Consider the following 21,796-nt stretch of genomic DNA (forward strand, 5'->3'; position numbering starts at 1 on the left):
GTTAAATTAGCACACATAAGCATTTCTACTTATCTGAAGCTTCTTTACCTACTCAGACTAAGACAAAAATTTTTCACAAGAATAGCATTGGTGACACTTTCATAAGACTCTTTTTAAACTATTTCAGAACTTGGAAGGACACAAAACTGAAATGGCACACTAAAATTTTTAAAAGCTCTTAGTAATTTTCAAACTCAAGATAATAAGTAAAAAAAAATAGAAGAATATTCTCATGTGATGGAATTAAGTTGATGAGAAATCAATGTATTACCTTCACAAAACTGTTTATTTCGACTTAAAATAAAGCCACTAGAACATTTACACCAATGAGTCCTTGATTCTGGCCTGCAGATTCTTCTTCTGCACTTTTCTCTGTTCAAATCACAGATTCCTTTTTCTGAAAGAACAATTACAGTGTAAGTAGAATGGAGTTCTTATCATATTAACCTTTCCACAGAAAGATTATAAGAGTTGTCTTTTCTTCTCAGTATCTGCTCGCTCAACCAAGCTGAGAAATTTCTTATTAATACAAAATAACTTTATTTTTTTTCCATTGGTAAAATCAGGCAAAAAAACAATCACTGTAAAAAGGAAATTATTTGGAATACTAGGAGTAGGTGTGTGCAAATGATCATTTCAAGCTCTATGTCAGCACAAGCAGATCTAGAGAGAGCCTGAACTAGAGGATGGTTTGGTTTTGGTCCATACCTACAGTGACTATAAAAGGGAAAATTCAAGTTTTATATGCCTCTAGTCCTGCACAGCATTATATATTGCTTTGTAAAACACTCAGAAATAATGACAACAGAGAGGGAGCAGCATGCAAAAAAGAAAGAGAGATTTTTAAGACACAGCATATAAAGGCTGCTGTTGTTATTGTTTTTGTTGGAAATTCTATTGGAGTATTATTATTCATATAGTTTAACAAAAAAGATAACTGGAGAGATTATAATGACTGTGTGTTTCATTTGGGCAAAAGGTATTAGCGCATTTTAGAGAATCTTAGTATTGGTGTGGTTCTATGAGAAACACAAGCATTATAAATGTTGAGGTAAAATTTCAAACTCATTAATCTGTTAGGAAAGATTCGAAGAATTCCAGAGGCAGTATTTGAGATGTTAAGGTATTTCAGATATTTTATGAGCCGTAACTAGAAGTGCCACACCAAAGTTGTTCTGTGGGGTTACAACAAACCCATAAATAAATTAATGCTCTTCTCTCTACTTATTGGCCCTGACCAGTGCAAGGAAGTCATTTGACAGAGAAAGTGAAGAGGGGAGGTGAGGAATTTAAGTAGCAAAGTAAATAATTCAAATTCCAGTAAAAAAATCAAATCATATGAGTTGCACACTTCTCCCAAGTTCCCTTTTCATCTGAAGGAACTCACTAGTTATCTGCTTTACAGAAAGCTTGATAATTCACACCTGATGCCACATTACAATGTACATTTTCTTAGCTTGTACAGAGCATCCAATTAGTCTAGGTATGCTTTTATCTCCGGGTTTCTCTGTTGTAAGATCAGCTATAAATCTCATTTGAACTCCAGGCTCATTAGTCCTCCTTTCATCCCTGTTCTTGCATTGGATAAGCCAAGCAACGCACATACAAAGTCCAAAAGGTTCATCTGGATTCAGTCTGTTAAGCTTCTTTCTACTCCATCACTTCCCAGACATTTTTACAAGAAGTTATTTGGAATTTTTTTTAAAAAGCTTACTGCTGATAACCCTTACTATCATACAAAATTTTACTAAACATATTGGAAATATACATAGATTTGAAAACATTGGTAGATTATATATTAATAAAAGCGGGGAAAGCCCTTTACCATGGAAAGAGAAATGTCAGAAAGCAGAATGCTCCGGTGGAAGAAGTGGAATAAATCTTCTGAGAGAAGAATAATGGCTAAGTGCACACAGTCACTGAAATTAAGCTGCATATCCTTGCCCTAGTTCCTCTATGTGAAAGCACTAAAAGTGTCAGTAGGAAAAAGTGTGCTTCCATTTGCCAGGACTGCCATTTTCCCCAAAGTAAGGACAGATCAAGCATTGTCTCTGAATAGAGACTCCCTGTGCTTACAAGGGTAAGCTTGATTTCCAGGAACACTTTATACTTTTCTGCATCTCAACACATCTTGGCACTGCAAACAAAACGTTTGAAGGGGAAAGTTCCTTTGAAGGTTTTGATTTTCCCACTCAGACCAGTCTTCAGAGGGCGCACACTGCATGGTACTGCATAAAGCTGTTGGTTGGCATGAAAGAAAACAAAGCCTATTTTATAGTAGCTATTTAGAAATGGTTCAAAGATATATTTACAGTTCCATTTTTGCTCATATGAACTAAAACAAACACTACATCTTCCCCATGTCTTTATAGCTCTGGGAATCCATGGCCATCTTCCCTTGGGAGTTGTGTAACCATTGCCTGACACACAAAAGCCTCCATGCTCTTTGGTCTATTGTTCTTATCCAAGAAAAACTGGTGACAAAAGCTATTCCATAAAAGCAAGAATGCTCTGCTCCTCAGAGACTAGAGGACAAGACATTATTTCTGTGGACATCCCTCACTTCATACTGCCTCAACAGGAATCCTTAAAGAAGGTGAACTATTGATAGATAATTACCTTCATTTTTGGATCCATGGTGAAAGGCACCAAAATGACCAACTTACACTGTGGGCTGCAACAGGTATCAATTAAAGAGACAGGAGTCTCTTATCATATAGTTATTACAGAAGCTTCAAGATTGTCTAAGACCTGATGACTTCTAATTGAATCATTTCACAGCCAAGCTGAGACTTCCATTAGTAGAACATACTGTGTGCTTAAAATCCTTCACTGCTGTAATAATCAGAGTTGTTTAGATGCACCTTAGACTAAAACTTCCAGAATGAAGCAGACATTTGGTGAGGATAATGTAGACAGAGGGTTAAAAATCTGTATGCTTTGTGCATTTAGCGGGAAAGCATGAAAATTCTTTGTCTAAAGAAAGGCAGGAGAATGAGAAAGTCACATTTATCTGCTCGTGTATACAGATTAATGAAACAAGCAGTTCATACTCTGCATGCTTCCATGCTTCTATCCTGACGCTCAGCTGGAGCCACACGCACCAAATGGAACCGTGGACCACTGAAGTGGAAAAAACTTTTTCCTTTATTTCACTGAGGCCTGGAATTTTTCCAAAGAAAATTCTTACTGCAGAGAATCAGAGGGTATGACATTATTATTCTCACACATAGCAGCATTACATTTACTTACCCAAATCCTGAGAATCAATCCTTGCACCTGGCTGCTTAAATGGATGTACTATTTTTATCTCCACTGGTGGGAAAAATGATGGCTTCAGGCTAATTGTGACTACAACGTTTCCAGTATATTTGTTGGCTCTCCATATCATGCCAGACTTCAAGTCTGAGTAGTACAGGTGGTCAGCAAAGAGTGACATACCAAGCAATTGATGTCTAGAAGGGAAGAGAGCAAAGTGGCACATTACCTGATCCCTATATATTCACTCACTCAAACATTTTCTGAGTGCCTAGTTCAGTCAGGTTCACTGAAAATTACCTTTCTTTGCATTGTATATGTCTATATCTATATCTATATCTATATCTATATCTATATCTATATCTATCTAATCTATATCTATATCTATACGTATACATATACATATACATATAGTGTCTTCTATATATGAGAATCAGAACAGGTGCAGAGACATTCTCAAATTAATTTGGCACTCATAATCCTAAAAATTTGCAAGAAATAGACACAAAATGGATAGCCTGAATTTCTGACAGGTTTAAGGCTCTATTGGTTAGGACTGGCTTAACTGGGAGAGAAAGTCTAGGTGTGACCTTGCTTCCGGTGAACCCAGCAAGCAAAATGGAAACTTGGTTTGTTGAAGGGTGTAGGTCAGGTAAGTTCCACTGTTTCCCAATATCCAAGGCCTACTCTGACAATACTGACTGTCTGAGGAAATCGGGGTGGAGATGGAGTGGTAGGAGTAGGGCACTCCTAAAATCCATCTTCTGCTGCTTCTCCTATCTCAGGAATGTAGTTTCCATTCACTGGTCAGTTATAGCAGCTAGCATCAATCACAAAAGGGCCAAGTATTAAATAAGAGAGAAACCAGAAAAACTAGTGAAAGAGGTATTTTTGTCTTCTACTTTTCAGGAAGACATAATCCAGGTGGAAAACTGAGAATCCAGATCATCCAGGCTAAAGGATTAATGCCCCAGTGAGCAACAACCAACTAACTCAAGGGGGAAAGGGGAAAAAAATTAAGGAAAAATCCAAATTGACTGCTGGCTCTGAAGGGAGAAGCCAACTTTGTGTTCATCATATGCAAATGGTGGACCACATATTTAAATCAGCAGGCCAAAACCCCATATATTTTTTCTCAGTTTGCCGTTGAAAATCCCTTTTTAAAAGGATTTTATGGTGACCCAATCATACTGAAAGACACTGTGGTGATGACCTTTTCCTGATCCCCTCACTGACCCCATGAGCACCACTGGGCACCTGTACACCTGCAGGCATGAAGACCAAAAGCACATGGGCCTAAGAGCCCCCTCAGCTGTGCTTAGCACTGGCACTGGGGTAGGACAATTCTCTTGCACAGTTTTCACCAGGTCTGCTGATGCTCCTTGGAGAGCCTGAGCACGGGCTGAGCCTGCCCAGACAGCAGCTAAGGAGGACAACAGGCTTAGATGAGGATGGAGTTCAGTCCCCCAAGCACAGCTCAGACACCTGAGCTCACCCACTGTGACCTTGGATAAATCATTTAATCTCTCCTTTTGGCTCCTCTATCTGCAGAAAAAAGGCCTCTAATAAACACTCAGAGAGGATTTCTAAGGATTAATTAGTTATCATTTGCTAAAAGCTTGGAAGATGGAGAGTGCTGAGTGGCAGTATTGTCCTTACAACAGTGACATTTTTCCATTTTCCTACCATTAATGTTATATTTGCAGTTATTGGCCATTTGCACTATACTTTATACTCATGTTGTGAACTGATCCAACAAAAGGGAGAATGAGGAAGAGAGCTTAACTGCATCCCTGAAATGAATATTTCATTTCTGACAAGCTGAGGGGAACTCACCGGACAGAATTTCTGAGAAAACGAACAGCTCCACCATCATAGCCACATGATCCAATACGGGAAATCTCTTTTCCGAGGTCATGTTGGATCCAGTAGAGCCTTGTGTCAATCAGATCTAGTGAGATGGCCTTTATTTTTTCTGTGGTTTTTAAAATATTTTTCATGTCATTTCCACTGAGGGACACTCGGTGTATGCTGGAAATTGTACCATCTGAAGACAAAAATAACAGCCTGCAGGCAAGACAGGCATGTTTACAAAGCAAAACAAAACAAAACACCCCACAACAAACCAACCCTACATTTTCAAGATCACATCACAGCTACACACTCTTTATTTAGTTATTTAGTTGCTCCTGTATGCAAAATTTCTCAGTATGGTATTAGAGCAACTAGTACTGCCAGGAACACTAGAAACTAGTATTGCTAGGGGTAGTAGCAATTTCCCTCAAGTAGGTGAAGCAGGAATCAGCCCAGCTTAACCACAAAGCACTATTGTCTGTCTCTCTGCTTTGTTCAGCTGTGCAGTCAGTAAGGAAACTGGAATAACTTCTTGAACACATGGGGAGCTCCTGCAAATTTGAGGAAAGGCAGGTCTGATGTCCAGGCCCTAAATCCTGCTAAGATGGCAAGATTCCAAAGAGTATTAGCAATGCTACTATCATCAGAAGATTGGCTTATGTAGAAATGTGTTAGGAAAGGACACATGAGCCTTAATATTGAAATAGTTGCACACACTGCTCAGCAGCTTTAATGCAAATCAAGACTGGCAACAAAGACATGCTCTTGCTAAACAAAACAGAAGCATTTCAATTTCTGTTCTGCTCAGGCTTTTTTTTTTTTTTTTTCCAACTTTAATGGAAGAGGTTTTAGTGCAAGGGGAAATTAGCATGGAGGGAGCACTGTGATTATTCATACTGGTAACACTTGAGGACCCATGAGGCCTCTCATGTGAGCATGGTTCTCAACGTAAATTACTTGAAGCTGAAAGGAACAGCTCTATGAAGGCTAAACTACTAGTGATGCTAAGAAGCAACAGTGTATCCAGAACTGATATTAAGAGAGACTGATAAAGAAACAAGGAAAACAGCAGCAAACTATCAGTTTAGACTTTTTTTTCAAAAAACATACCAATTTATATTTTAAATGTGCTGGGTCTGGAGCACAAGTGACACCCAGCATTTGCAGCCACGATTCCCTTTGTTTCTCCAATACTTCTTTCCTACCCAGAAACTTTGCTAAAAGAGGGTAGATTGAGATTGGATATTAGGAAGGAATTCTTTACTGTGGAGGTGGAATAGGTTGCCCAAAGAAGTTGCAGATGTCCCAACCCTGGAAATGGTCAAGGCAGGTCAGATGGAACTTTATGCAACCTGGTCTGGTGGAAGCTGTCCCTGCCCATGGTGAGTGGGTTGGAACTAGATGACCTTTATGGCCTCTTCTAACCCATTTCTATTATTCCATGAAACCACAATCATAGTACTTTATATATTTGGAATCCATTTCAATGAAATTACAAACCCCTTAAAAATTACCTTTGTTCAGCGTCAATGGTAATCCTCGTGGGACGACCAACAGCTCTTCGAAGAACTCGGCGTTTCTTCCCATTCATGTCTGTTGCTTCTATGGTTCCTTTCTGTCTGTTGGCCCAAAGAATGTCTTGATTTATCCAATCAATAGCAAACCCTGAGACGCCTTTGTCTATGTAACATAGTCTCTGTAAACAAGAAAAAAAAAGAGTTGACAAGTGGAATCCTAATGACTAGTCTAAAACCAGCTTTCATTACAGGAAATAGAATACCCAACTGAAACCTTTCAGTTCATTCCTTTGACTGCTTCATCTTTTTTTCAGACCTGTAGCTACTTCTCTTTCTTTTTCTTTCATCACTTTCATTTGGTTTTCGTACTCACACATACCTGCTCTGCACTGAGTGACTCCCAGCAAAAGGAGAAACCGTTCTGCACAAGAAATACACTGGATTAATATTTAGCTACAGCTTTTTGCATTTGGCACACTGTGAAGCACCCAAGCCTGTACTGTTACAGATGGAAGTCTCCTAACACACTGTTGCTGGATCCCGATCCTTTAAAATCAGTGAAAATACATGAGTGAAAACTTCACATAGGTAAATGATTCTGGAAATCTCTCTCCAACAAAAGAACACTCTCACAGTGATAAAGTTCAGCCACAACAGCCTGTTTTGCCCTTCTTAAACAGCCAGATGCAATGAAATGCACAGTTTTTTTCTGAACAAAGACTAAAGTACTAAGACCATTTATGCAACCCTAGAAACCAAGACAAGGTTTGAGAAAAAATGAGTAGTAATTCAAGCACATTTTTCTCATAGCATTTGTGTCAGCCTGTGTTACAGTAATCTTGAAGACAAAGTTGTAATGCCAAGGAATAATCTGTAACTGATGGAAGCATTAATGTCTACAAAGCTTTAGTTTGTCTGAACTTCAACTCCTTCATTTTCAATTTGCCTTCACCTGATCCACAGAAAATACTGTATGTACTGAATGTGAATGCCAGTAAAACAGCCTGTACTGATGATCAGCAAAAGTAAAGTACTAGCTGATGAACAGTAAAGGAGCAGGTGGTTTCCATGGAGGGGTTTACACCCATTAACTAGGAGAATTCCAAAGAACTGATTACTTTACCTCTTGTTTTGTGCCATTTAGATGAATTCTTTGAAGCAGTCGCCTTTCAGAGTCTACCCAATACACTTTCTCTTCTATATAATGAAAATCCATAAGTGTTGATGGACCAGTATCAGCAACCAATCTTTCGTGATTTGTCCCTTCAGTGTCAATTCTAAAGATGGCGTTTCCATGGCTAAAAAGCAGGAATGGTGCTGGGTCTGGTGTGGACAAAACAAAATGGGACCAATTAGTGGATAATCATTGCATTTTTGCTGCATTAAATTCTCACCAGTAGCATACTAGTCAAAGAGAAAGTTCAAGATTTAGCTGTCTCATTTCTTAATAACAACTTTCTAGGTGTATCACAAAGAACCAGTAATGTACAAATGCTGAAAATTATGGCAAAAGTCTGAGTTAGGAAACTGAAACTACAGTGGTTGTTACCACTTATCCCAAATCCTACAGCCCAGTCAGAGGTCAGAACAACAGCTGCATGCTTGCCAACTGAGGCTGGAAGAAGTTTGCCATGGATGTGCCTCCAAGTTGAAGATTACTTCAAACTATTGTACTATAGCAAGAATTTATCACAGAGAGGTAGCCTGGAGTCTACCTTTAACTTTCCATAAAGGGAAATTGAAGATCCCAAGACAGGGCAAAGGAAGAAATTGGAGACTGGGGAGGTTTCTTGCACTGCAGAAGGCTGAATGAAAACAAAAGACCTGTACTTAAAACTCCGACAGCTCAAAAGCAACAACTTCTTCCATACGAAAACTCTATTTGTAATGAGCAAAGGGAAAGAGTATAACAGTAACTTAACGTAAAATATGTTAAAATGAAGAGTGTTCCAATTATGCCCCAAACTCCAGAAAACTAATTAAGGCTGAAAGCGATGAGCAGCTAGGATGGTCCCAATAGCCCTGATGCAATGTTAAAACCAGGTGACAAGTATGGAAGTATAATTAATATGGCATAATGATTGGGGCTGATCCAGTTTTATCAAATCCTCTTCACTATTTTTAGGGTATCACTGTAGAGCACAATTAAGATTGCACAAGGAACCTTAACTATAATTAAGATTTCTCAAGGAACCATTTCTAAACCACAAGTGTTTTCATTTAGGCTGTCTGTCAAGTATGTATAGGAAAGCAGTTCTTATGTAACCAACACATTTTAACTTTAATTTTGAAAATAAACATGGGTTTGTTGTTTTCTTTTTGGTATGTTTATATTTACATACATATTTGTGGGCATCGAGTCTATTCTTCAATTTATTACTATAAAACCACACAAAACATAAATCCCACTGTGTTAGTAATATTAGAATTTTATTACATGGTTGCCTGAAACAACAGATCCTGGTATACAAGTAGTCCTCAAACCAACTGACTTTGAAATGAAATTATTGATATAGATCCAACAGAATGACAGCTTTCAAGCCTGTGTAATCCATTCTTGAATTATTCCACAATGAAGAAGCAATTCTCCATTTATTGGGAATGGATGCCATCAAAGGTGCACTACCACCAGTTTTCTTACACATATACTTTCGAAAATTAAACTGGTTATTGACAAGGTTCACATCTTTTTTTAACTAAACATCTTTACAATTAACATGAAACCCAGGGCTTTAAACTCAAAAAAAATTACTTCTACAAAATTTAGACAGATGCTTCACCTTCATAGGTTGCAAGGTTGTTTAATTCTCCTTTCAAAGTAGAGGAAAGAGATAAATTTTGATTTCTCCAAGTGAAGAAAGTTCTGATGAGCACTTAAGATGTAATTTTGTCTTGTTCACAAGGAAGATGGTCAGCACACTGTTTCTATATTAGCAGAATGCTTTGTATCTCAAATTGTAAAGCTATCACCTAATTATAACGGCTGCTTACAGGATTTTAATTACTCCTTTTTTCTGCTGCTCATATTTAAACAATGAAGACCTGCTTCATGTAAATGGTAAATTAACACTGAAGAGTAGACAGGCAGATTTATCTAAGGGATTTTACAGCTACTGCCTGCATTTTTGCCAATTAGTTGACAAAGAATATTTATACACTTTGGTTTTGTCCTTTCCACTCTCTGAGTTCCCTACAAGGTGCCTGTAAATGAGGGCTCTAAATGGAACAAGAACTAAACAAATCTATCTTTTATGCAGAGGCATCAGTCAGATTTAGGACTCAGTTTTATCAGGGGTATAATTACCAGGTAAACCATATCTGCCTCAAAGATCTTCTTGTCTTTAAAACATTAGGGTATTTCACCTGGTGTAACCCTCAGAGAAGGGTGGGGGGACCTGACTTAACAATTCCTTACCAATCACAGTAGCTCTATATGTCACTTTCTGCTGTAAATATAAATGTTAGTAATAACACATTAAAAAAGTTGAAGTACTCCAATATGAAGGGAAGATTGTTCTTTGAAAGATACTTGTGCACAAATATCACTGGAAAGCAACACACTTGTTTTCAGTTCAGAGCTGGAGAGCTTGCAAAGGAACTAGGGATGTTTAAGCAGGACCACAAAAAATCTAGTTTGGGTCTTTGTGAGTTACATGTTGCAGATAATTATGATGATTCTAGGGCCTGGACAAAAATAATTGTGTTGGTGATAGTTTGGGAGCTCTACAGAATACTTTTGGCTCTGTTCAAGGTCCCAAAATCTACACACATAGGGACTCAAGTACAGCTCCCACTTCTTGGGTCAGAAATGTGCCTTTGTCACATCCCATCTCTGCATGAGCAAGATAGTTCCAGATAAATACTAGCCAAAAAATAGAAAACTTGAGGCTCTGGGTCAGAAGGGAGCTATGGTGTATCCCAGACAGAAACCAAAGCCAGGCATTCAAGAAGTCAAAGTGGAGAGGTAAGAGATTAATTTCAGAGCACTCCTACCTCATACTCTAGATGCAATATAGAGTTAAGGCAATCAATAAAATCCAACTCTTTTTTTCCCTGGGTAGCATCAGTTGAGGACAAAACAAGGGTTAATCAAAGGTTATAACTGCAAATATTTTCCTCTTAAAAGAGGTAAAATCTTTTAAATTTAAATGCATCCCCCACATTTAAAAATCCCTTTATACACTCAGAATAGAGGAAGGGAGAGGAATAACTCACAGTAGCATTTATGTGTTAACTGCCAATGGAGGAAACCAAAAATATGGGCTTCCTACTTCTAATTTTCCAGCACTGTGCCTAGAACCTAAACACACTGGAAAGACCAACAGACTGAAAGCAGCTAAGGTAGCAGAATCCTGTGTACTGCCATGTCTTCTTGGAAGTAAGGATGGGTTAAGAGAGTTTACAGTTTTAAACTGGCAGAGAAGGCAAACAGGAAGTAATTGTTAAGTTTAGTTGTTTGTTTCCATCTGTTCATTCATCTTTCCAACACTATAGTTTACACTCTTCACCATCATTCTTCTGTGCCATCCACTTTTGGCCTTGCCACTTACCCACACAGTAGCAGAGGCAGTTTTTTTGTCAGCAAACCAGAGAACCCTAGTCACTGACCAGTAGGGACCAGCAGGCATGGTTCACTTTGAAAAGGAATGCTAACTGAATCTCTAAAGCCCTTTTCCAGTTATCAAAAAAGAAAATGTCCTTACCATTCACATAGCAAGACCTCTTGTCCATACCCAAGGAGTAGCCGGGCAAACAGGAGCAGATGTACGACCCTGGAATATTGATACAGGTTTGGCCGCAGGTTCCCAAATTACCTTCAAGGCACTCATCAATATCTGAAATAGGTATTTGAAAAATAACAGGAAAATTCAGCTAGCAAAATCAGCAAAGAACAAGGAAAAAGAATACCTTTGACATACTTATCTAATAATAAATGGTCACAAAAATTAATACCTCATCATTTAAAAGTGAAATGAGGATGGCTGTATTCCTTCATGCATTGGAATTATTTGGCAGGGAAGGGCTTGTTAATTTATCATTGTCACAGTCACAGTGATTTTGGAGGGTGTTGGGTTTTTATTTGGGTTGGGTTTTTTTTTACTGTCAAGAGAAATTACCCTTCTCCCTGGTGTCTGGACACTGGTCTCTAATTGCTCGAACACAAGGAACAGACTTGTCTTGATTTGTGTTATTATTTGCTATGCAAATGCTACTCACAGCTGCTTCCTTCTATCTTTATCCCCTTTTCAACAGTAATAATTTTGCCAACAAAATAACAGATTTTGGAAAACAGCAAAGCAGAAAACAGACTGTCACAGCACTAAGTTCAACATTGAGCTCACTTTTGTTTGAGTCAAATCTCAAACAGACTTACAGAACACAAAAAATTCCTTCTGTATTCTAACAGAAACAAGCCCAAACCAAGGCACTGAACAAATTAATTAGAAACTAGGCTTTGAACTGGTAGGATAGGCTAGAACCTTTAGGAATTGAAAGATAGTTGATGGATTTATAGTGTTTTATCAGGGCCTGAGGAAGTGGAAATTAATTAAAGAAAGGAATCTATTTTTAAAAAAGAAAGATTACCACTGAGGAGCGTAGTTTATACTAAGGGGAAAAGAAATTCATAGTGCCATGGATAATCGTCCCACAAAATTGAGATAAATTTTAGTTCCTGCTAAAAGCAAACACATCTGACAGTAACTTCCCAAGGTACTTGACATCTGATAGCACCATATGGTGGTATATTTCTTGTATACTTTCCTTCTTCAACCACTGTGTGATGATTGTTTTAAGGAACAGCTTTTTTCTTTCAAGTTCTAGTGTATGTCAGTGGGTTTTGTTCTGTATTTTATCATGTGATTCAGCACATGTAGGAATAAAGGAATCAACACATTTTGTTTTGAGGAGGTATATTTGAATAAGTCACTAAAGGAAGCGGATTCACAACCAAAACTATATCTCTGTGTTTTACATGAGAATTCCCTTAGTTTAAAGAAGGGCATCTTGACTGCAAGGAACAGCAATTTAGCCAACTGACAAAAGACTTTGAAAGAAACTTTCTCAATAACTTAGAGAACTTTAAGCAGCCAGATCTCTGATATCCTATGGTTCTGCAAACCAGTCTCTTTAACTGCCATAAGAAACTATATGTAGCAAGAAATGTTCAAATGAGTAGAAGAAACCCTTTCTTCTGTCCCAGTATCAAAGGTGTTCACTAAGAATGTCAATGCTTTTCAGCCACCTAATATGTCTGCACCCACTAGGGAAAGCTTCCATATCGTTTACAGAGTTTTCCCACAAGTTCGTGTTCCAAATAGCAGATGAACTAATTTGATAATATATGAAATGTAATCAGAGCATATGCAATTGATTTCTAATTAACAGATTACTAAGGTAAAGCAGAAGCATTTTCAGCAACATAATTCCATGAAGTACTCTAATTCTAACCCACAATTTTCTTCAAACAATCAGCTTTCAGGAGCATATTTTCCCACATGTACTAGGATTGCACATTCCGTTCTCCGTGACATTAAAAGAGAAACTCTTCCAAATCCCCTCTAGGAAGGTTTGATGGGCTTAGAAGTGTGTTAATGGGCTACAGACACCGTGGGCTTCAGGTTACCACCAAAACTAGATACTTCTGGCAAACATTTCCTGGATGTCACCGAAGCTAAAGGGCTCTTTGATAGCCCAAAGGGGAGGGCTTTGATGACCTCAGCTCCTTGTCCAGCTGCTGTCAGTGTTAGACATGAACACTGTTTGCCACTGATGCACTGTTTTTTAAATCAAGTAACTGACTGACTAAGCTGGACCCATGACCTGACCCAGCCACCAGCACCACAGCAGGTGTGGGAATGTGTTGATAATGTAGTTTATGTGTGCCAATATACTTTTATCACAGTAGTATCTTGCTAAATGAACCTGAAGTTATTTTTCTGTGGAAATCACAAGTATGGGTGAAAAACGCAACTGTGTAGATATAGGATTGCTGAAGAGAGAGGTTGTTTGATTAAGCACTGTGAAGCTTTGCTGAGCTATTACTCAATCACAATAAAGACCACATTAAATAAGAATTTTAAAAATATAGATTGGATATATAGATTGGATATAGGTTGGATCTGAACTACTGCTTTCTCTGAAAAGGATTTGTGTTCATACTGGACAGAAGGCTGACTGCTTAGCACATTACTGGGCGAGAAAATTGAAATCATGACACAAATAAACATAGGAGAAATTAATGATTGTGAGGAAAAAAATTGCTTCTCTATATGGCAGTGGTCAGACTATATTGGCATGCTGTTTGTATTTCACAGATAAAGGTTGTTAAAGGATCATGAAAAATTAGAAAGTGTATAAAACAAGGATAGAAAGCCTGATTTGAAGGTAAAGAAAAGTGCCTTTCTATGAGAAAATTCAAGAGCTCAGAATGCTTAGATTATCAGAAAGAAGCTTGGAAGAAGGATTAAGCACCACAAATTAATACCCTCACAAAGAAAAGTAGCAGATTTTCTAAAAGACACTATAATCTTTTTCAGGAACAATTTAACAAGCACTGATAGCTGAGAACTAAAGCCAGGGAATTCAAATTCAGACATTAAATTCACATTTTAACAGGAAGGGTGAACCACTAAGGGAACTAGCTACCAGGGAAAACCCTGAAGGCAGTGAATATTCTGAAGTCAAGGTCAGACTGGGAAGACATGCTTTACCAAACACGGATTACTGAGCAACAGACCCCAGTAAAAGGAGAATGAACCTTTATTTCCAGGGGGGATTTTCCAGCTTTATATGAGTGTACAAAACTGACTCTCCAAGAACGAGAATACTGATTGATCAGGCTACAGGAGAGAAGATTTCAGGGTTATCAGCCTGTGCATTTTCATCACCACCAAAATTCCCACAAATCCCACACGTACTGAAAAGCAAGCCATGGCTTCAGCTGAAGAATGGCTCTCATGGAAGGAGAACTGCCCAATAAAAGTGCAGGGGCACAGTGGCCACAGGCAGCCCAGCCAGTGGACAGTGCCCTTCCAGTGGAAAGTAGGAAGAGCCAAGACACACAGGGCTGCTGTGACACAGGCCACAGCACTGTGAATGTTTGGTTTTGATGGCTTTAACAATGGAAGAGGATCCTATGCTAAACACCCTCTCCTCTTTGTTAAAAGTAGAAAAAAAAAAAAAATCCAACCAAAAAAACAATCAAACCACCAACACCAAAACAAGACAAACAAAAAAAGGCTGGTTTTTAAGGTTTAGGAGAACCCAATCACAAAACCATCCATCAGGTGTAACTAGCAGTGCCTTCATCTGCACTTTTAGTGCCAAGGGAAAGCATGGAGTTGCATCCTGTTGAAGCTGTTTTACGTGTCCTGGCAACCACTTCCCCCAGTGGGAACTTTACCCTGTGAAAGAAATCGGCTTAGTGAACACAAAAGCTGTCTGCAGTGCCCTGACAGCCAGCCCTGAAAGGAAGAATGAGGTTCTGCTTAGTTCTCAAAGACTCCTTTATGCAAAAAATGCCTTGAGAAACAGCAAAAACGATGAATCATGTCATCACGATGTTGGCAGCTCTCAAAGACTTTGCATACAAATATACTACTTTATTGAGAGTCCTGAGAAAGGCTCTGGTTGCAGAAGGTTGAAGCATTAGTATGCCTGGCAGGGACACAGAGAAACCACAGTGAGCCAGAACTTGAATTTCATTATGGCCCCAAATACATACATTATATACATAAAGTATACGTGCAGATACATACACTCAAATAACCTCATGCAAATCTAGTTCCTGTTGAGTTGGACTCCTGATTAATTCAATCCACTATATCCAACCACGACCACAATCTTTTCAACAAAGCTGAACGTGAAATTTCATCTGGGTGACAAAGAAAGCCGCCCATAGCTTATATCTGTTTTGTTTAAAGCATCCAGCTCAAAAACAGAAGATAGCTAAAAATGGGAAAAGGCACTCCAGCTATCAGCAGGTCACAATGAAATGGATGATGTACAGTTCAGTGTCTTCTATCTCCAATTTTAAATGAGGCTTAAAATACAACCTGACCACTCACAATTTTCAAGAGGGTAGAGGTTGTGAAATGCTCATGTACTATGGTAAGAAATACAATATGAATACAGTGAGGGGGTTACAACTCCTGGTGTCTTCCAACCCAGAGATGACCATGTCACAGATATGACAGTAAGCAAGAACATATGATTTATCAAGTATAAAATATAATCAAATTTAGAATTGAAATACAATTTAGAAAACAGTTGTAGACATCTTGTAGAGAAAGGGCAGAAAAGATCCCCAGAGATCCCCAGGAACTACAGTATCTTTTTGTCTCCTTCCTGGGCTCCAGCCTCAAGTATTTGCTCACTAGAATGGAAAAAAAATTCTGCCTTTGAAATAAATTCTATGTGAAATAAAGTCTACAAAATAAACCTCTACTTCCTGGACCATGCAACTTCCAACATATTATTACTAGCTTGCCTTTCAAAGATAGAGGCCACGAGACATCATCAAATACTGTCATCCAGCTTCCTTTAAAATCAGATTTCAAATTAGATACTAAAAAGTAGTCAGGTTTTTGGGTTTTTTTAAGAATACAGAATTATTAAACTGCTATTTTACACTGGGCAAATCAATGAGTTTTTCAATATTAGTCTCTGTCTTGGGAGTCTGCCCCTTAGCCCTCTTTAATATTAGGCATCATGTGATGGGTGATGCCATTTCCATCTTTTCTTGTAACTTATTTGCCTCCTTCCTATTTTGATCCAAGTTTTTACAGCTCACATTCAGCTGCATCCAGCTGAACATGAGTCTTCTCGTGAATTGGTCTGTGGTTCAGCCTCATGTTCAAGAATCCCAGACTACTATTTGGTAAAACTATTTACAAGCTCCTTTCCCAAATCAGTATAAGAAGTGAGCTAGCTGGAAGACAGCTACTGAAAACAAGGAAAAACACACCTCAACTGCAGCTCTTCTGAAATACAAAGGGAAGCAGGAGCATCTTATCAGGTTTATCCCTGTTACGACAAGGGTAGAGAGCAGTTGCCCATTTCATTGGCTCTTGCTACTCTATGAGATGCTTGCAAAGAAAGAAAGGAGAATTAAAAAGGTTTTGGCATTTCATTTTTTTTCAGAATATAGGCAAGTAATTTTAAAAGCATATCTTCAGAAGGCTGTATGGAATAAAGTGAAGATAGGATTTACATAATAAGGAGAATTTAAAGATGTAAAACAAAGAATAATAAAGGAATGTTCCTCATCTCTGTGGCAGGAGAGAGGTGAACTGGAAGAAAGAAAAGAGTAGAGCTTGACACACAGAAGGAAGCATCTAGCCAAAAGAGCTGACCTAGATAGCTGCAGTTGTCACCTTCAATTGCAGGCTGTAGCTCTGTAGGAATGTGCAGCATGTTAGCCCTGTAGAACTGAAAAGGGCTGAGCTGTTAATGTCAGAATTTGGTAGAGATGTGCTGAGTTTAAGAACCCATGATAAGGCAAAAACTTCAATAATATGAGTTTTGTTTTGCCTTCTTCCAAGACTTTTTATCCAGTACTGTTTGGTATCTTCAAAATTACTATCTTTTTTCATTTTTCTAACTTACACATTATTTAAAGTCATCCCTGAAACCAAAGTACATCTTCAGTCTTGCAGTATCCAGAAGATAATAATCCTTCTGGGTAAGCCCAAGACTAACAGGCATTAATATCTACTCTAAAATTGATACTGCAAGAGACTGCTCTAGGGTCATCTTCAGATAAACATGTGGAAAACTTTTTCAGTCTTCTGTAGGGAAAGCATCCATGCACCATGAGAGAATAAAAAATACTGTTGTTAGCATGATGTTTCAGGAGGGCACAGGCAGCTGATGCCAGCCAGCATAGGCCCATCCTCTGGTGTACCATATATGCTTACACTGTCAACTGTGTTACCAATCAAAGCTCTCCTGGGAACAACTATACAAATTTTTTCTTTGTAGGAATAATAGCTCCTTTGTAGGCTAGACTATTTTTCTTCAGAGGTAGAAGGAAATGTTCTATGTTTCCACTGGGGTCTACAAAAGATGAGTTATTAAAGGAGACTGATCCATAGTCCTCATGGCATCTTAAAATGAGCTATTAATTCAAGATGGCGTGTCAAAAATTGCAGAAGTGCTCCCAATTCTATCATAACTTGTCAATATATTGATGCATTCATTCATCAGATTAGTTTTGCTCTGACCTTGTGATCTCTTCTCCCATACTTTCTTATAAAGCTTGCTGTTCTGGGACTAACAGCCCCTCAGAAAGGCCCCTTCTCTCCTGTCATACCATGTCAGGATTCAAAAACTCTCTCTTAAAATAACTGTACAAAATTATGTGAGACATTTAGGGTTAGATTTCATTATACTTCCACAGGATGAGGAGGTCTTTGATCTTTGAATATCCATAGAAATAAAAGGAACTAATTAAGGAGTGAGCTATTTAGCAATGCAAGAAGAAGATGACCTAGACCTTCGTCTGAGGCCACAGTGTGGAAAACAGATCTGGAAAAGCCTACACACATTCTGGCAAGTATCACTTGTAACAGTTCACTAACAAAGAGCAGACACCTTCTCAATTCAGGGGAGTCCTCATGGCTGGCAGGTTGCCACCACAGCCTCAGATGATGAAGAACATTTTTGCAATTGGTGTATCTATTACAGCTGGCCAAGAATGGTCGCCAAGCCACGATTCAGCTTGCTGTCATTGTTCACAGTTCAGTGGTATGAATCACATCTCCCACTCACCACTTTTATCTCCAGTATTACCTTCAAAGCCTGCCTCCAGCTTCCTGCCACTTGCTTCCACTGCAGCCTCTGTCTCACATAATTACTGAACTAGAATATCACTTCTGGTCAGAACACCATTTGTGTCTCCAGTACACAGAGGAAAGAGAAAGGGAAATCCTTTACGCCAAAGCATCCCTTACATCCTTCAGTCTTACATTCCATGTCAGACTTTCACCTTTGCTTAATCCCCTGGAATCCAGTGGTCTGTAACTGAAAAATTACCTTAATACATCTCATTTTTCACTTATTCTATGTCATGTGGAATTGCTCAGAGTATGTCACAGTAATGCCAGCCCTTATGCAGATTTCCTCTGCTGCTATTTCTTGGAGAGTTTGCTGAGCTACTGGCCAGCCTGTTTCAGTGCTTTATCTAGAGTCCTCCATTCACACAGCAGCTAATTTTCAACAGAAAAGACTTAATACAGGCCAGATTATGTCTTCATTAATGGAAGAGCAATATGCATCAAGATGCAAAATATGTCCACTGGGAAAAAAAGAGCCATTGCAGCCTTCTGCATTTTAATATTTAGAGTGGGTTTTTGGCTCGTTAAACAATACCCAAGCAATTCCCTTCATCTCAGTAGGATTCTCCCATTATACACGAGCTCTTAATTGAGCAACCCAGTAAAGCAGACGCCATTACTAACGAACATCCTAATCAGCTCATGGAAGCAAAATACGTGCTAGCAAATGGTATGGGTCTATAGGAAAGGCTGTGTGAAGAGCAACAGTTTCTAAGGATTTGGCACACACACTGCATGTATTTCAGCCTGAACTTGCAGGGAACCAGGTCTAGGCTTGTCCCAAGCAGCCACCAACAGCAGAGAGGGAAGATGATCCCTACAGAGACAGTCTTTAGTTTAATTTGCCTAAAGTCCAGTCTGTGCACTTTGAGAGCGCTTTTCAAGGTGAAGGAAACGTAATAAGAGCTGGTAATGTGGAGATTTATTTCAGAAGTGTGCTTGCCATTTGAACTGAAGCATCAGGGTAGGAGCACTCTAGGTGTGTTTGGCTCGCAGACAAACCTTCAGTCAGGTCTACAATTTGTACACAAAAAATGCCCAGCTTTTCCCCCCTCACTGTGACAGCATTTAACATGCAGGGTTCCATTTTCTGTGTATGAGAGGGTATTTCTTGGCAGAAAGCACAGATAAGCACCTGTATTACCTTACTAGAATCATGACAAGAACTGAGTCAGAGTCTCTGAAGCCCAAGAAATCTAAGGCAAAAGCATTAACTCCAAGTATGAGGAGTTGCTTGAATCCTTTCAGAGCATTTCCTCATCTCCTAGCTGCAAAGCTCACAACTCCATTGGCTCTGGATTTCTTGAAAAAATTGGACCTCATGGTAGCAGGGGAGGGAGAAGGGTTGTGTCATCCTTTGTCTCACATTTTCTAAAGAATTGGAACCTGCATTTTACATGCTCCAAATCACTGGAGATGATTAGAGTAATGTTAGTGTTGCCTATTTCTCCCAGATCTGCTATTCATGTATTGTATGAGATGCATTATTAGTATGAGCACACACATCTACATGTAATAACAAGCAAAAAATAATAGCTTTTAAAGTTATCTAGCCCACATCTAAATGTATAATAACACATAATCATTAAAGTACTCTTTATATATGTATAGTGAAATAAAAAAAATACACCTGTACTCAAACTTTACATACATTGAAGCATGAATACATGCATGCTCATGTACTGAAACTATGGAGACACTAAAGATACAAGAAGTTTGGGTAACTGGAGAACAGTTCATATTTCTTAAGGATCTAATGAAAACTTATTCTGCATTCTAACAGTTAAACCATGCTGATCTTTGAAAGAAAAAAAAAAAAAAAAAAAAAAAAAAAAAGGAGTTCTGTTCATTTTGAAATGCAACAGATATTGAGAAGCTGATTTATCAGTTCTGCCAGTACAACACACGAGCAATCTGTAAAAAAACTCTTAGAAAATTATAAAGCTAAATCAAAAGAATACAAATGCAGTTTTCTTAATCTGGGAATGTTCAGCAACTTACCTATACAAGCAGAGTTTTCAGGCTTTAGTCTGTATCCATCAGGACAGTTCCAGTGCTGCAGAGCTGAGAGGCTGACAAAACCAATTTTCAAAACCACTGGCAAAAAAGCAACAAGGAAGAGAAACATAATCTTGAGGGGGTTTTTGAGCTGTCACTAGAGAAAAACTAGCTTGTATGCAGTCATATCCAGGACAAGATGAGCATGTGTAATCCCAGAAGTTTTCTACAATCTGCCACTTTAGACTCAGACATCTTATCAAAATTTCAAGTTTTATCTTTGCCTTGCTTTTCTTGTCACTTTAGACTTTACCGTCTGACTACAACCTTGAAGAAATTCCTGGGAGATTTCTTCCCCACACACATTAGGGCTTTTTTTCTCTCTCTCTTTAGTTTCTCTCTTTCTTTTTTTTTTTTTTTTTTTTTTTTTTTTTTTTTTTTTTTTTTCTTTTCTCTTTTGGAAGCCAAGTATGAAATGCCTGACACTCTTGCCACAAATTTAACACAGCTTAAAAGCCATGCTTGCAAGGATCGCTTCAAATTTCCTTGCAACAAAGCTGCTGTTTAAATCTTAAAAGCAGAGAATTCAGAAAACTCTTCAGCACAGCTCTCAGTGGAGTGCAGGGAGCAAAATCCCCAGGTACTGTCCTCCGAAACGCTGTTGGTTTTTACATTCAGACTTGGATAGACTCCTCTTTTCTTTTTAAAGCTCTGCTTGCCCCACCTCTTCTCTTTTTAGTACCACTTGAGTGAACCCTGTGTTTGCAAATAGTAATGTGGTCAGTTCCTTACTACAGGGAACTGAGCCAGCATGCAGATATCCAGCCACCCATAATAAATACAGACTCTTTAGAAAAGCAATGCCTCCTGCTTGAGAAGTACCTGCAGCTTGCCACTAATTTTTTTTCCACAGACATTGTAGGCAAAATTATTCAATTCCTGTTCAATCATGATTAGCTGCATTCCTCTTAATATCATCATGTGTTTTACCACCAGAAATGAATTTTGTCATCAAAATATTTCATGTAAAAATCATGGGAAAAAAAATCCCTCTGGTTTCTCTGATATATTTTTACTGGAAACCCAAATTAGCTTAAGGTCAAGTTCACACCCAGGGTATGTATTTTCAATTTTGAATTGAAGCTATCTCTCTCAGGTCCGAATTTGGCCCTTATACATTTCCAGAATACCTGTTGTCAGAGACTGGGGTAATATGTTCTGAGCCTGCATCAAACACAGAGGTTGCAGTCATTTACGTGTACACTGGTGTTGCACAAGGCTGCTGTCAGGGTGCAATGCTCTTTTACACCTGTTCCACTGAGGTATAAAAAA

The 21,796-nt window shown here is 38.5% G+C and overlaps 1 protein-coding gene across 1 annotated transcript in view; it reads right to left on the reverse strand.

The window, feature by feature from the left end:
• EGF (epidermal growth factor) overlaps window positions 1-21,138 on the reverse strand; it is a 56,653-nt gene extending 35,515 nt beyond the window's left edge. Inside the window, exons 1-7 of the mRNA XM_083860774.1 lie at window positions 20,468-21,138; window positions 11,333-11,464; window positions 7,753-7,952; window positions 6,627-6,808; window positions 5,095-5,325; window positions 3,253-3,455; window positions 272-397 (exon numbers count right to left, since the gene is read on the reverse strand). Coding sequence (XP_083716900.1) covers window positions 272-397; window positions 3,253-3,455; window positions 5,095-5,325; window positions 6,627-6,808; window positions 7,753-7,952; window positions 11,333-11,464; window positions 20,468-20,594 — 1,201 coding nt within the window. The 5' untranslated portion in view covers window positions 20,595-21,138. The remainder of the gene's footprint in view (window positions 1-271; window positions 398-3,252; window positions 3,456-5,094; window positions 5,326-6,626; window positions 6,809-7,752; window positions 7,953-11,332; window positions 11,465-20,467) is intronic.
• Window positions 21,139-21,796: the final 658 nt, after the last annotated feature.

This window comes from Zosterops lateralis (genome assembly GCF_965231275.1).
Source record: "Zosterops lateralis genome assembly, chromosome: 5".
Classification (NCBI taxonomy): Eukaryota; Metazoa; Chordata; class Aves; order Passeriformes; family Zosteropidae; genus Zosterops; species Zosterops lateralis.